Raw genomic sequence first — 14,361 nt, forward strand, 5'->3', positions numbered from 1 at the left:
TATTTGTTTTGGTAAACATAAATTGGTGTTTGGTGTCTAAATTTATGGTACTTGTCACATATATTTGTTATGGAGAAAATTGGATTAAACCACTGTTTCAGTACTGTTTGTATTTCGTTTGAACCTTTTCGATTATTGCAAGGTTTTAAATCATTTTACAACTTTTGTCCATGAAAATAATTATTTTTTCTTTTTTTTGGATAGTTTATTAAAATTAGTCTTTATCTATTTATGATAAATTTTTCATCTATAATGAGTTTTATTTTGTACTAATAATATTTTAATCACTTTAATTTCTTCAATTTTTACTTTATCAAGGAGTATGTGTTAAAATATGTAAAAACTTTTGATTTGGATGGAGGTAGTGTTTATTTCATGAAATGATAATATAGTAATTTTAAATCATACATATGCAAACGTTAATAACCAGGCAAGAAAGATGAAATCTGAAAAATTATTAGTAAGAGTTTAGAGAGGGAGTGTTATAGTAGTAGCAGTATTTGATTTGAGTGAGAAGATATAGAAAATACGTTTCTTGTCGAATTTGTTGGAGTTGGGCCCTACTTGCGTGCGAGGCAGTAGGAGTATAAAAAGTGCACCGCCTTGGAGCGTAAGAAAGCATAATAGGGACGACGGTTTCTCTCTCAACATCCAAAATCAAGTGATGGCGGCGCTGTTGAGGCGACCGGCTCTCACCCTAACCCGAACCTGCTCCACTGCATTTTCGGAGCCGTTTAGCTATCGCGGCTATGCGACGCGTGCACCTCCGGCGGAGCTACTTGACCATGCCGCGCCAACCCTGGTTGCCACGCTGCCGGTCAACATTGAGCGTCGTGTGGTCCTGTACGACGGCGTTTGCCACCTTTGTCACGCCGGTACATTTTTGTCGAAATATAGCTATGCAGTCTCTGATCTATGCTTATTATTTTGTTGCGTCTTATAATTCCAGATTTTCCCCTTCTTTCTCTCGATTTTGGGGGTTTATCTGTGTGTTTTTCTACATTTCGGTGATATTTGTGCTGTTTCATCGTTTAATCGCGCATGTAGAGAGGTTTCGTTGTACATTTTCCCTAAACCCTAAGAATCTCAAAATTAGCATGTGCTATGTTCTTTCTGGTGAGTGTATTTCATTTTCTGAAGCAATATTTCCCTTGAATTCTATCAATATTGTAGGAGTGAAATGGATCATAAAGGCCGACAAGGATAGGAAAATAAGTTTCTGTTGTGTGCAATCAAAAGCAGCTGAACCTTACTTGAGCCTATGCAGAGTGAAGCGTAAAGACGTTCTTCGTCGCTTCCTGTTCGTTGAGGGCCCCAATTCATACCACCAAGGCTCTGCTGGTAATCGCTTGTCCACAGCCAAGTAGCATCAAATGAAGCATAATGTTGGCTGATGATACTTTTTTTGTGTGCAGCTGCTTTAAGGGTTTGCTCATACTTGCCCCTGCCTTACTCTGCCTTGAGTTCTCTCATGGTTATTCCGGCTCCGTTGAGGGATGCTGTCTATGACTATGTGGCAAAGCGGCGCTATGACTGGTACGGAAAAGGAGATGACTGCCTGGTCCTCAACGAAATTGAGCTGCTCGAACGCTTTGTCGACTGGGAAGAGCTTCTGGAGCGCAGCAAATCCAAACAAGAATGAGGCTCCTTTTGGGACATAATGTGAATATGTTGTTCTTCCACTGGACACAATTCCACAACCTTGTGTGTGTGGTGTTTTTGGTTTGATGTTTAGTGAAATTTGAAACCGTCACAAGGGAGCTGATCATGCTAGCATCTTCAATATGATGGTTCTTGAATTTAGATGAAATAAATCAATGTTTCTAGATATTCTGAACTACTTTCATTTCTCAAATAGTACAAATATAGTTGGATTGACATAAGTTGAGGCGTTCTATGCTGTAGGATAACTTCACTTTTTGGCTAACTATTCTACAAATAAGATTTGAATTCTAGGTGCTAGTCCATTCTTTCCAGTCTTTGTCTACATGAGCTTGTGCCCATTTTATGGCTGCTCGGGCAGCCTGCGGTCCTCCGGGCAAGCCCTTTTCGTTGATGGTATCCGCCATATCAATGAAAGGAAGCACCAAGAGTGTTCCTGGACCACCATACTCGGAGTGCAAGAAGTTATCGAATATCTATTACAAGTGAAACACTACACATTCAGCGGTTGCAACAGTCTTCATACAAACAAAAATAGATGTTTTGAATATAGATTTCTGATATCTGATGTTCAGCATGAATATAATCCTCTGTTTTTAAGTCAACCATTATTTGAACTCCATCCCAACCACCAACTGAACTTTCAAAGAGTGAAATACTACTCCACAATTCTACTAGTATATCCCAAGGTGGCGTTCGGTTGCCATGACTAATAATCATGAGACTATTGATCTAGAATTAAGTTGTAGGATTATTTTAGTTGGAGGAGAGAGGCTATGACTAATTATCATGAGACTATCCATCTAGGATTAAGTTGTGGGGGTTAATCTTATGAACCAAACATGATACATATTTAATCATGAGATTTAGTCTTGCCAATCGAACACCCCCTAAGAAAACCGCTTTCTAAAATTCAACATTACAACAGCAAACAATCATCAAGAATATGCATTAACGCTGCAAGTTAAATCCTCCCTATTAGTCCTAATTTGCTAATACAGCATGATAAAATTAGCATTGAAATCCCAATTCATTATTGAAAGAGAAGTAAAGAGATTGGGGGAAGTACCTCAGTACAGACTCCAACAACTTCATCTAGGGAATCTCCAAACATATCTTTCTTGGCCAACTTCTTCTGCAAATGGGACTTAAACTTTTCAGTCTCCTGGCGAAAGAGAGAGAGATTCATTATCAGACAACTGAAATTGCAAAACATAAAAGGCGGACGAAGCAAGTAAAAAGGGAAAAGAATAAAGCTGACGGATTCAGCGAATTCGGGAATTGGGTCGGGGAATTTGTACTCCTTTTCAGCTCTGCAAATGAGGTTTGATTTGGTGGTCTTGAGAAGCAGAGGAGGAGTTTTAGGTTTGGACTTGGTAGTGGATGAGGAAGCCAAATTAATGGAAAATAAGAGATTTGACGGCGGGAGGAAAGAGGCAACAAGTGAGGGAGCGGGAGCTGCTGCTGCTCTACATATGCCACAAGCCATTCTCTTATCTTCACCGCTTCGAATAAACTGGGGTTTTGGTTTCTCTATTTCTTCAGTATCTAAGGGTTTATCTGCACATTCCTGAATATTGTATTAGTAGTAACATTTTTCGTCGCAGGGCAAAATAGTCATTTTATACAATTATGAAGATATGCTCCCACCTCCCACCGTCCGCCATTAGGAGTCCCATTTGTTATCAGCACAGGTTTTAGAGCATCCACAGTGGATGCCCCAGTGATTGCCACATCAGCACGCCTTATTTTTATGCAATGGTGGAGCCCTATTAAATGCCCTATCTATTATCCATTTTTCATTTCAATTTTATTTTGTATTTTATTTTATTTTTAATTACTACAATACCAAAATATATTATACTCCCTCCGTCTCCGATTAAGAGTCACATTTTTCCATTTCGGTTCGTCCCCAATTAAGAGTCACACTTTATTTTTACCATAAATGGTAGTAGGTCCCACATTCCACTAACTCACTCCACTCACATTTTATTATAAAATCAATATAAAAAAGTGGGTCCCACATTCCACTAACTTTTTCAACCAACTTTTCTTTACATTTCTTAAAACCCGTGCCTGGTCAAACTGTGACTGCTAATGGGGGACGAAGGGAGTATTAAACACCACAAATGCAAAAAAAAAATAAAATACATTACTTAATTAAAAAAAACTACATTACTTAATTAAAAAAAAAACTACATCATACTTAGCTAAAAAAAACTACTATTAGTATGCCTTGAATTCGTATAGTTTGCCGCTAGCCGAACGGGGGTCGACGCTGCATAGCATGTTTCTGTTTTAGGACTTAATTTTGTATTGGGTTGAATTAGGGTTTCAAGAATTTTTTTTTAAAAAAAAAAGCAAAAAATGCATGGATCGGGCTCGGGCGCGAGGCCGCAGTGGATGCCCGATCGGGCTCGAGATCGTGGCGACCGATCTCTCGGTCGTTGTCGGGCGCGCCCGACGCCTGCAGTGGGTGCCTGGACGACGCCCGAGCCCGATCTCGACTGATCGGGCGTGAAATCGGGCACCCATTGTGGATGCTCGAAAGAAATGTTAAGAAAAGTGGATGGAAAATAGTTAGTGGAATACAGGTCCCACTTGTATATATTAGTTTTAAATTAAATGGGAATGAAATGAATTAGTGGAAGGTGAGACTCTATTACCATTTATGGTAAAAGTGAACCGGAACTTCTATTCGCGGACGGACTAAAATAGAAAAACAGGACTCCTATTCGCGGACGGAGGGAGTAGTTTGAGGATTTGAATAGAAAAACACAACTCAAATTTAAATGAATTACAAAAATGCGACGCGACAAGTATATTACTATAAGATTACTTATACACAAATGTTTAAACCGACGAAACACAAAATCGGAAGATTCAACATCTGTACATACATACAAATGGTTTACATTGATAATTAGAGTGGTTAGCATAGAATTTCATAAATTCCTTTGATTGGGCTCCAGCCATGGGAACCCAAGGAAATCAAACACTTGTTTTTCAGTTGCAAACTTCAAACTTGCGCTGCCTTTGCTTCCCTGAATTCAAAACATTATTAGTATATTAGTAGTATTTTCACAATTCACCACACTATATATATAAGGGTCGTCTAGTTTGGGTGATTAGATGTGAGCCTAGTTATCTATGCAAATCAAACATTTATTAAGTTGGATTATTTTATCAATCATGTCTTATCACTCAAACCAGATGCCATGTATAGAAAATGATGACAATATCATACCCTTTTTTCCCCTGAACTATGAGTTGCAGGGAACAATCCTGTGTCATCAAGCCTGAATCCCTTTGATTCTGCTAATATTCTCAGCCTGTTCAAACATAATCAAAACCAACAATTGTAGTAAAATAAAGAGGAGAGTTCAGCACCACCACATAAAAATATAACCAACTCTAGGCAGAACGAAAGGCCCTAAGCTTTTCGAACATGGCACTAAATAATTTGCAAATGGGCACACCTCCTGTTCAGCACATCGTTCCCTGTCCATGCTATTAATCCAAATGCATATATATCCCTTGGGTAAACCTACAGACGAGAAACAAAATTAGGATGCAGAATCTCCATGGTTATTTTATGTGATCATTTCTTAATCAGCAAAATAAGATAAAGAGTCTTGGGTAAATACTTATACATGATGACCTCAATCGTTTCTGGTAAGCATTTTATATAGTTCATTGGAATAGTATCCTGTTTTTGATGCAAAACATCAACACACCTTCAAATCTATGCGATGTCGCAACTCTCGACCAGGATAGGTGCAAAGACCAAAATATGTATCCACTCCAGAATCTGTACCCTGAGCTCACAGATGAAATCCAAATGAGAATCCTTCATATTAGGTAGTTTTCCAAACTATTAACAGATGCGGAAAATGAAACAAAATTACCTCCTCACTGTGAATACTGAAGACCAAATCCTCTCTTAAGAAGTTAATATCCTTGAGACGCTCTACATATTTTGTAAGAAAACCTATATGACTGGAGACGAAGAAGACTGAGTCTGTCTGTTCATGAAAAAGCTAAAAAGAGTATATGATAACGTATACAGAATTATCCTCCCCTTAATTTCAAATAGAAATTACTAGAGATGAATATGCTTTACTAAAATTCCTTTTCCTTCCCCATTTCCATTTCAAATGAAAGAAATAGCTCAAGGAACTACAAATAATTAGTTCAATATACGAAGCCAATACAAACAATATACTGAAGCTATATAGTAATTGTGATACATCACCTTTTCCCATCAGGGTGTGTGATCACAATATCCATATCCCCACAAGAAGCCTTCCCACGTCTGTATGATCCTCCACAAACAATGTCTGCCTGTGGAAACATAGGACCACGAGAAAAAAGATTTGAGAGGAGTTGTCACATATTAACTCCTAAACTTCTTCCAGATTTGACTGGTGTGACTAAGAAGGCAAAACTAAACTTGATAATTGCATCAAAAAATTGACCTGTGGGAATGATATCAGAAAACAATATGAAACCGCAGCAAGCATATCTGCATCTAATGTCTCATTAAAAAAAATTAACCAACTTGGTGATGGTGGCCTAAATTTCACTGGTACACGTTGAGTGTATCCCTAGTTGGCGTTCAAAAACTACTCAAGAGGAAAATTGAGACTGCGCTTTTTCTTATAAATCCCATTTAGCACATAACTGTGAGCTTTCAAAGTTAAATCAGCAGCTGAGATTCTCTCACCCCGGGCAATATCTCTTCTGCAATTTTCTTTAAAAGACTCTCCATCTCCTGAACCTAAATGGTGAATAATAAGGATAATATCACGTTCTTTGAATGGAAATATTGATAAACTAATTTAAAAAGACAGAGAGCCAACCTCGTGGCGCGGAATCCTGGTCTTGATGTCATCAAAGTATTTTAAGCCTAACCTTTGGGCATTAGTTAATGATTCCTCATTTTCAAGATCATCTAGGGTTCTGTGTCCTTTATCATAAAGTTTTGATGCAGTTGTAGGTCCAATGCCCCATACTTCTCCAAATAAACTGATTGAGCGTACCTGAGAAGAAATAAGATCATACTAGTATCTGGCAGAATAAGCAATGATCATTGGTTTGGAATGTAGGAAGAAACCTATGGTCTTTGCAGTCTAGAATCCTAATCCCTAAAGGAAAACTGTGTTAATATGCACTTATTGCATCCTTTTTCTGTACTGACATGAAAACCAATTAGCAAATCTGTTTTCCTGCACATCCAACGAAGCCAAAATACAGCAGAACATTTTGGAACCTCTCTGCCATGTTTCAGGAAAAAATGTGTTACCTTCTCATCCTTCTCAAAGTGCTCCAATTTGGATAGCCTTCCAGTATTCACTATTTCCTGAATCTGTGATTATGCAGTTGAGGATCACCAAAATAAGGCTATAGCCAAGAAATAAGCTATCAATTATCTCTTAATCTCAGATAAGATGGCTCAAAATCAGACAGAAGAGAAAATGAGTAAGATATCAACATGATGACAAAAGTGCTTACATGATCCTGGAGAGACTTTCCAATACCAGGTAAATGTTTGACCTGGTCTGCACTTTCAATTTTGAAAGGCAATTTTTCAATAACTGGAATAGCCTTGTAATAACTAAATGACCTACGATCTTCACCTAGAGCTGTCATAGTGTCATGAAGCATAGGTAATAAAGTCAGCTTTAAAATATACTAGAAAAATCATTCACTGGTGACAAACACTGTCTGACGAATAATCTTAACCTCTGTAAATGTCGATAAGCTTTCCAAATATCTCGGTTATATTCCTGTTCATATCAGGAGGGCTATACAATGACGATGCATCGCATGAGGAAACCTGATTACGAATGAAACAATGGTTACATAAAAAAGAAACAGTATCTTCTGTGTTTTTCTCATTATAACAGAATTATTGTCTCTTCCAAATGTTCATGTAAAAGAAAGCAACACAATGGCAAGCAAATCCCACGCACAGACACAGGACAGAATGTCAAGAACTTACGTCTCTATTTACACTATCCAAACTCAGACTGGTGACTTGTGGGCTTATAGGGCCAGACGATTGAGACAGACTGCTAGCATTATCACATTTTGAATAATAATATATAGCAGATTCCACTGAAAGCCTAGGCCTTTCTTCAGATTCAACTGTTTTAGAATTGGAACAGGTCTTGATCTTCTTTGATGGCAATTGGTCTTCATTACTTAAATTTGCATCGGTATGCTTCAGATTCTTGTCACTAGCCTTGCTAGCATAATCCTCGGCAGCGTCCTCCGAGAAAACATATGAATCTTCAGACACCTTTTCTCCTGATTTCAAGCAGTCCTCTATCCACTGATAGTTCAAAATTTTCTGTTCAGGGCCCATCAAATCATACCCAAGTTAATCAGACGAGTAAATGCAGAAACAAAACTATAAGATCATATCATCATCTTAAAGTATTTACATAAACAACTTAAAAGCAGCAGGAAATACTAAAGTGTTACAAATACTAAACAGTCATTTCTGGAAAAAATGTAACTGCATGCGACCTAAACTAAGAAAACAAGCAATTGCAAACAACAAACAACAAACAATCATAAAATTATGGCCACACAAACAACAAACACTGACAAATTCTTTGCAATTGCAATTTACAGCAAGCAATCACCATCGAAACAAAACAATTAACCCATCAATTGCACAGCAAGCATCGGATACAGAAGAGTTTAAGCGATAATCACACACTTACTCCTTTGAATCGCTTCAGATTCTGGGCACCAACTTTTTTGAGAAGCGAATCCGAGTTCGCGGCAAAAATGTGTGTAACCCTTTTGGAGAAAATGTCCTCAATCTTAGCCCCCAACTGCTCCAGCTTTTGCTTCCAAATCTAAAAAACTAGCGACGTCTTCAAAAGTAAAAATTTGGGCAACTAAAAGAAAGTGGAGAAAACCTGAAGGCGACGCGCTTGAACTCCGGTTTCAATAAGGAAGACGGAGATTCCAGAAAATATCCCGTTAGGATCAGACGGCGGAGATGATTTCTTCTTAGCCTTTGGCGCCATTTTGTTTGTGGTTAGCTTTTTTCGCTCTGGAAGAAGTCGTTCACTTGAAGATTGAAGCTTGCTGTAAACGGAAACAGAGAAGGGTATAACGGTCAAATCCTCAAAAGAACAAGCTTGGGGCCCAATTTCAGCCCAGCAATTTCAAGTTTTCAACCCTTGTAAAAAGAAAAGGGAAAAATATAACACTGTAAAACCCAAGCAAAACCCATCAATCGTCATCCGGAGAGAAAATGCTTCTGCAGCGTTCAATTTCAGCGCTAAATACTTGCAGAATTTCATTACACTCGCCGAGGATTTTCTCATTTCCGGCGAGCAACCTCTCTTTACTATCACTCCCACCGCCCTATTTTTCCAGTCTCAGCAGTTATCGCCAGCTCAAGTCCCATAAACTCCGGGGCTTCGCCACAAACGCCGACGACGAAAACGGCAGCGCCGCCGACACGTTTTTGGCAGAGGAAGGCGTTTCCTGGACTTCTCTCGGCGTCTCCGATTCCATCTCACGCGCTCTCGCTAATGTTGGGCTCCCTAGACCGTCTTTAGTCCAGGTTAGTACCTCTCTAGTTTTTGGGTTTTGGTTAATCATTTCCTTCAATTTGTTTCTTCTTTACATTTTTCCTTTCTGGGATGTTTAAAGTTTTGGTTTTTTTCGTTGGTGGAGTTGGAATTGCTCACTGATTTAGACATAGGATTGAATGTAACTCTTATTAGTTAGAAATCTTAATCAATTTACACAACACATATTGGCTTTCTTTCTAGAGATCATAATTAATATTCACAACACATACAATAATGATGAAACCTTGAAACAAAATCGCCTTAGTTTTCTGCAAATATAATGCTTTTTTGTGTATATTCTATACTTGCTACGCGGGGATACTGTTAAATCGTGGGGGAGTTAACATATTAGTTGGGATTCAGGCGGCCTGTGTTCCAGCCATTCTCTCTGGAGATGATGTGGTGGTTGCAGCAGAGACAGGGAGTGGTAAAACTCATGGCTACTTAGTTCCTATAATTCATAAAGTATACAGCAACTTGGATGCATTGCACGATCCGAAACTGAAAAGGCATCAACATGTTTCTCTTGTTCTATGCCCTAATGTAATGCTTTGTGAGCAAGTGGTTCGCATGGCGAATTCCCTCCTTGATGGTGCAGGAGAGCCACTTCTAAAAGCGGCAGCTGTTTGTGGCCGTCAGGTACATGGTGGTTGTGGCAAACAGTTTCTCTTATGTAGCATTTGGCCTCCAGATGCTTATTGATGATCTACTGGCTGCAGGGGTTGATAGTTAAAGATCCTGATATAATAGTGTCGACGCCAGTAGCACTTCTAAACTATCTTTATGCCATCGACCCAGAAAGGCGTAAACGTACTGATTTTATACGAGGCGTAAAATATGTGGTAATTTTCAGTTGTTGATTGTGGACTTAACATTGCTATAGTATCCAAGTTCGCTAAATTAGTTATCTATGCCGATATGCATTTAGGTATTTGATGAAGCAGACTTGCTGCTCTGTGGGAGTTTCCAGAACCAAGTGATTCGTCTCATAAATATGCTTCGTTTTGATGAGAAGCAGTTATCTAGGTTCAAAGATGCAGATGCCGGGGCTCAGGATCCTTTGTCTGTTTCCGCGGATGCTTCTGATACAGAAGAAGAAGAAGATTTTCCGGAAGATTTTGACTTGGAGGAAGCTGAAGATGGTGATGAGAAAACTATTGACGAGCCTAACACCGAGCCCAGGAAAAGAACCTGGAAAGACTGGATGAGAGTGAGGAAAATATATGAACGGAGTAAGCAATACATTTTTGTAGCAGCCACCCTTCCTCTGAATGGAAAGAGGACTGCTGGAGGAACGTTGAAGCGGATGTTTCCAGAGGCAAACTGGGTTAATGGGAGTTATCTCCATCACCATAATCCAAGGTTTTTTTCTCTTAACTAATTGTCACTCAGTTGATTCAGTGTCTTATTTTATTTTTATCTAATCCACTTTAAAATACTAGCACTACCGATTCTACAATTCAAATACTGTTCCAATGGATTAAGAAATGCATTGTTTGCCCTGTGATTAAGAACCTATATCATGCCTCCTTTCATTGCTTTATTTTATTCTGAGATATGAATTCAATGTAGCCTTAAATTTGCCTGCTAGTTCACCTGTTCATTACAATCTTTCTCCTGTAGGTTGGAGCAAAAGTGGATTGAAGTGAACGTAGATACACAGGTAGATGTGCTGATAAATGCTGTAAAAAATGGATATAAAACCAATACGGATTCTTCCTCTGGAGTAGTTTGGACCATGGTGTTTGCCAACACTGTTGAAGCTGCTGAAGCTGTTGCTAACATTTTGGTGGGAGCTGGTATTAGGTGTGTACGGTATCATAGAGACATCTCTCTGGAGGAGAGGACAGAGAATCTGGTTGATTTCCAGCAGAATGGTGGTGTTTTTGTATGCACTGATGCTGCTGCTCGTGGACTTGACGTACCAAATGTGTCACATGTTATTCAGGTGTCTCTTTCAACTTGTTCACTTTATATGTTTTAAAGCCAATGTTTGATATTTGTTTCAAACTGGTGGTAATTTCTGTTACACACTAATTAATGTGATTCTGTTAATTCCATCTAGCCATGTAAGATATTCAATGCGATTTAATTTCTGTAATCAATGTGATTCTTTACTTTAGCCTGATCTTGCCATATTTATTTCGTTGTAGGCAGAGTTTGCTAGTTCTGCTGTAGACTTTTTGCACAGAGTTGGAAGAACAGCCAGAGCTGGTCAGCCTGGCCTTGTCACAAGTCTTTATACAGAATCAAATCGGGAGCTCGTTGCTTCAGTTCGTCAGGCTGAGGAACTTAGTATGCCTGTGGTAATTTTTACAACTTACTGCTATTGATGTGATAAGAAACTGTGATATGGTCCATCCACAACCCTTGCTTGATCTAAACATCAAATGGATTTCAAATAATGAAAATAGTTTGGTACTGTAATATTCCCATCTTAGACTGCAGTAACCAGCTTTCGTATGGTTGCAGGAGAAGGCATTTAGTAGAAAGAGAAGCTTCCGGAAAAAGCTCAAGAAGAGAGGTAACTTACCATATTCATCTTGTGATCACATTGACAACAAAGTGAAGGAGCAATATCTTTTTTTTTAAGTATATTTTTCAACACTAAAGCAAATTCCTCTTCACATCAGGTTTAGCTCAGCGAGATGGTGCATCATCAGTGTCGCGGCCAATCCCAGCGTAGGCTACTTGGTGTCTAGAGCAGCTGTATAAAGCCCTTGATGTCTTGAAAAGATTGTAAAGCCATCCCTCCCCAGGGTTATCGAGAGCCCTAAGTCAAAAAATGGGCACCATCTCACCATATGTAGGCTGTGCTTGCAGTTACTCCCTCTAATTCAGTGTGTTTTAGTTCCCTCTTTCATTCTTGTGAGAGAAGGAAAGGCCATCGCGGTGGATCATACCAAGCAAGTTCATATTCTTTTTTCTCACTGTTGTGTATGAATTATGATAGCATTACAATATGGGCTTGTTGGAAAAGTGACAACAAATTAATAAGTAACTTTTGATTCCATTTAAATAGTATCTTAAGAGAGTGTATTATTTATTGAAATAAATGAAGCACCCAAAGTTTGGTCATTTAGTAGTGCTTTCACTGTCTGTCTGTCTGTCTCTAGTTTTGTACAGCAATCTTCAATTTCATGACAAATTCATTAATGGCAGTGTCTGAGGTACCCCCTTCATCAGTTGCTTCAATAGCCAGCTCCCTCCATTTCCTTGCATTGCTCCTCATCTTCACTCTACTCTCTCCTTCCATCACCTCTTTGAAACAATAAAGCAGCTCCTCTCTCCCAGCAACCCCAAACTCATCCTCCTTAGCCCTAACCCCCACCCCCCATATCTCCTCTATGAACTTGGCATCCGTCACCTGGTCCGACCACTGGGGCAGCGCCACCATCGGCACCCCCAGCGCCAGCCCCTCCAGAGTCGAGTTCCACCCACAGTGCGTCACAAAGCAGCCAATCGCCGGATGTGCCAGCATCTCCAGCTGATTGCACCACGACACGATCAGCCCCTTCCCCTTTACGGACTCTGCGAATCCAGCCGGGAGCTTTTCGCGCTCGGTCTCCCTGACCACCCAGAGGAAGTAGGAGGCGCTCGACTTCACCGCCCACGCCATCTCCTCCATCTGTTTGGACGTCAGCGAAACCATGCTCCCGAATGAGACGTAGATCACCGATTCGCGTGGCTTGGTGTTGAGCCAGGCCGCGCATTGCTCGCTTAGCGGCTTCCATAGGCTCGCGCCGTACCCCTTGTCCCCTTCGATTCGCCCATCCAGATACGCCGACGGCACCATCGGCCCCACCAGCTTCGCCGGCCAATTCTTCTCCGCGCTTTTCACCTCCTTTTTTTGTCAACACACAAACCATACCAATTAGTTATGGTTAATTCAATCTACACACACCGATTTGCACTAAATCTAATTAGAATGCAAGTACCTGTCGTTCTAGTTGGTGGAAAGTGTTGGCGAAGACGAAATCGGCATTTTGGAGATTGGAAAACTGGCTCAATTTCATAGCTAAGTAAGCAGGGTAGCTACTAGGGTTCCTGATGAAGGTGGGGACGTCGCAGGCGTTCAAAGGCGGCAGTCCGGGCAAAATCAGAGGCGCATCATGATGGACATTCACCGGCAGCGTAATCGTGCCGCCGCAGATGTGGCTGAAGATGGCGCAGACGGCGGCGGAGTTGGTGAAGAAGGCCGCGGCCATGGCGCCGTGGCGGTGGGCGACGTCGAGCGCCCAGGGGAAGAAGGCGTCGTAGATGACGCAAGTAACGGGGGAACCGGCGGATTTGTAGGAGTGGAGGAGTTTGGCTAGGGATTTGGAGCCGTGGTCTCGGATTGAGGTGAGGTAGTCGCCTTGCTTGCCCGCTTTGGCGAAGTCGGTGCCGTCGAAGCCGTCGGAGATCGGGGCGACGGCGACGGCGGCGGAGGCGTGGATGGACTGCATGGTGTTGGCGGTGGTGGCGAGGGTGGCACGGACGCCCTTGGCGGCGAGGCGCTTGGCGAATTGGAGGAGGGGGTTGATGTGGCCTTGGCTGGGATACGGGATGACTATGACGTGAGCTAATTGGTGGTTAGATGTCTCCATTTTGGGGGGTTTGTATTTGGCTTGGGCCTTGGTGAGAGGGATGATCGGCTTTCATCTTTATTTATAGGCGCCAATGCCATCACACCGACTAAACCATTTTCATTTATTGCATACTGCCGACCTCTTCTATACCTTCTATTTTTGAGTTCACTTTTGATGCCGAAACGTGTCATAGTGCTGCATGGAATATTACCTGTAATTGTATAAACTGCAATGAGGAGTATGTCATTTCAATGAAATTATAACTGTTGACAAATCGACTCAATAAGTAATTCAGTCTGAGAAAGGAAATACTCCCCCTGCCCACTTCAGGATTCTCGCATTTCATTAACCTTATTTTATTATAAAATTAATTCATGTTCATAAAAATTTAACTTACATTTCAATTGAAACTTTTAAATTGGGATTGAGGAAAACTAAATGAAATGCTATTTAATAACTCATTCTATGTTATACATGTAAATAATTGTTAAATCATTTTTAAGTAATTACTCTTACTATAATTTAGT

The 14,361-nt window shown here is 40.4% G+C and overlaps 5 protein-coding genes across 5 annotated transcripts; 2 read left to right on the forward strand and 3 right to left on the reverse strand.

Annotated features, from left to right (window-relative positions):
- Positions 1 to 281: 281 nt before the first annotated feature.
- LOC125205003 (uncharacterized protein YuxK) lies at positions 282 to 1,828 on the forward strand. Its single transcript, XM_048103784.1, has 3 exons — positions 282 to 875; positions 1,174 to 1,341; positions 1,416 to 1,828. Exons 1-3 carry the CDS (start codon positions 665 to 667, stop codon positions 1,640 to 1,642), a joined length of 606 nt encoding a protein of 201 aa, XP_047959741.1. The 5' UTR covers positions 282 to 664; the 3' UTR covers positions 1,643 to 1,828.
- On the reverse strand, positions 1,772 to 3,223 carry LOC125205004 (protein PLASTID REDOX INSENSITIVE 2, chloroplastic). The gene is made up of 3 exons (XM_048103785.1): positions 2,924 to 3,223; positions 2,732 to 2,827; positions 1,772 to 2,138 (listed from the first exon to the last, which is right to left on the reverse strand). Exons 1-3 carry the CDS (start codon positions 3,149 to 3,151, stop codon positions 1,953 to 1,955), a joined length of 510 nt encoding a protein of 169 aa, XP_047959742.1. The 5' UTR covers positions 3,152 to 3,223; the 3' UTR covers positions 1,772 to 1,952.
- A 1,263-nt stretch (positions 3,224 to 4,486) lies between these two features.
- LOC125205001 (DNA polymerase lambda) lies at positions 4,487 to 8,738 on the reverse strand. Its single transcript, XM_048103778.1, has 14 exons — positions 8,598 to 8,738; positions 8,397 to 8,534; positions 7,667 to 8,017; positions 7,408 to 7,501; positions 7,177 to 7,307; positions 6,968 to 7,030; positions 6,525 to 6,704; positions 6,389 to 6,442; positions 5,918 to 6,006; positions 5,571 to 5,661; positions 5,400 to 5,480; positions 5,142 to 5,209; positions 4,910 to 4,994; positions 4,487 to 4,706 (listed from the first exon to the last, which is right to left on the reverse strand). The coding sequence occupies exons 1-14, from the start codon at positions 8,706 to 8,708 to the stop codon at positions 4,608 to 4,610; spliced, it is 1,635 nt and encodes a 544-aa protein (XP_047959735.1). The 5' UTR covers positions 8,709 to 8,738; the 3' UTR covers positions 4,487 to 4,607.
- A 153-nt stretch (positions 8,739 to 8,891) lies between these two features.
- LOC125205542 (DEAD-box ATP-dependent RNA helicase 22) lies at positions 8,892 to 12,282 on the forward strand. The gene is made up of 8 exons (XM_048104558.1): positions 8,892 to 9,253; positions 9,627 to 9,902; positions 9,983 to 10,105; positions 10,192 to 10,625; positions 10,887 to 11,211; positions 11,417 to 11,569; positions 11,736 to 11,787; positions 11,897 to 12,282. The coding sequence occupies exons 1-8, from the start codon at positions 8,939 to 8,941 to the stop codon at positions 11,947 to 11,949; spliced, it is 1,731 nt and encodes a 576-aa protein (XP_047960515.1). The 5' UTR covers positions 8,892 to 8,938; the 3' UTR covers positions 11,950 to 12,282.
- On the reverse strand, positions 12,254 to 13,896 carry LOC125205543 (UDP-glycosyltransferase 74B1). The gene is made up of 2 exons (XM_048104560.1): positions 13,202 to 13,896; positions 12,254 to 13,107 (listed from the first exon to the last, which is right to left on the reverse strand). Exons 1-2 carry the CDS (start codon positions 13,850 to 13,852, stop codon positions 12,376 to 12,378), a joined length of 1,383 nt encoding a protein of 460 aa, XP_047960517.1. The 5' UTR covers positions 13,853 to 13,896; the 3' UTR covers positions 12,254 to 12,375.
- Positions 13,897 to 14,361: the final 465 nt, after the last annotated feature.

This window comes from Salvia hispanica, chromosome 2 (genome assembly GCF_023119035.1).
Source record: "Salvia hispanica cultivar TCC Black 2014 chromosome 2, UniMelb_Shisp_WGS_1.0, whole genome shotgun sequence".
Classification (NCBI taxonomy): Eukaryota; Viridiplantae; Streptophyta; class Magnoliopsida; order Lamiales; family Lamiaceae; genus Salvia; species Salvia hispanica.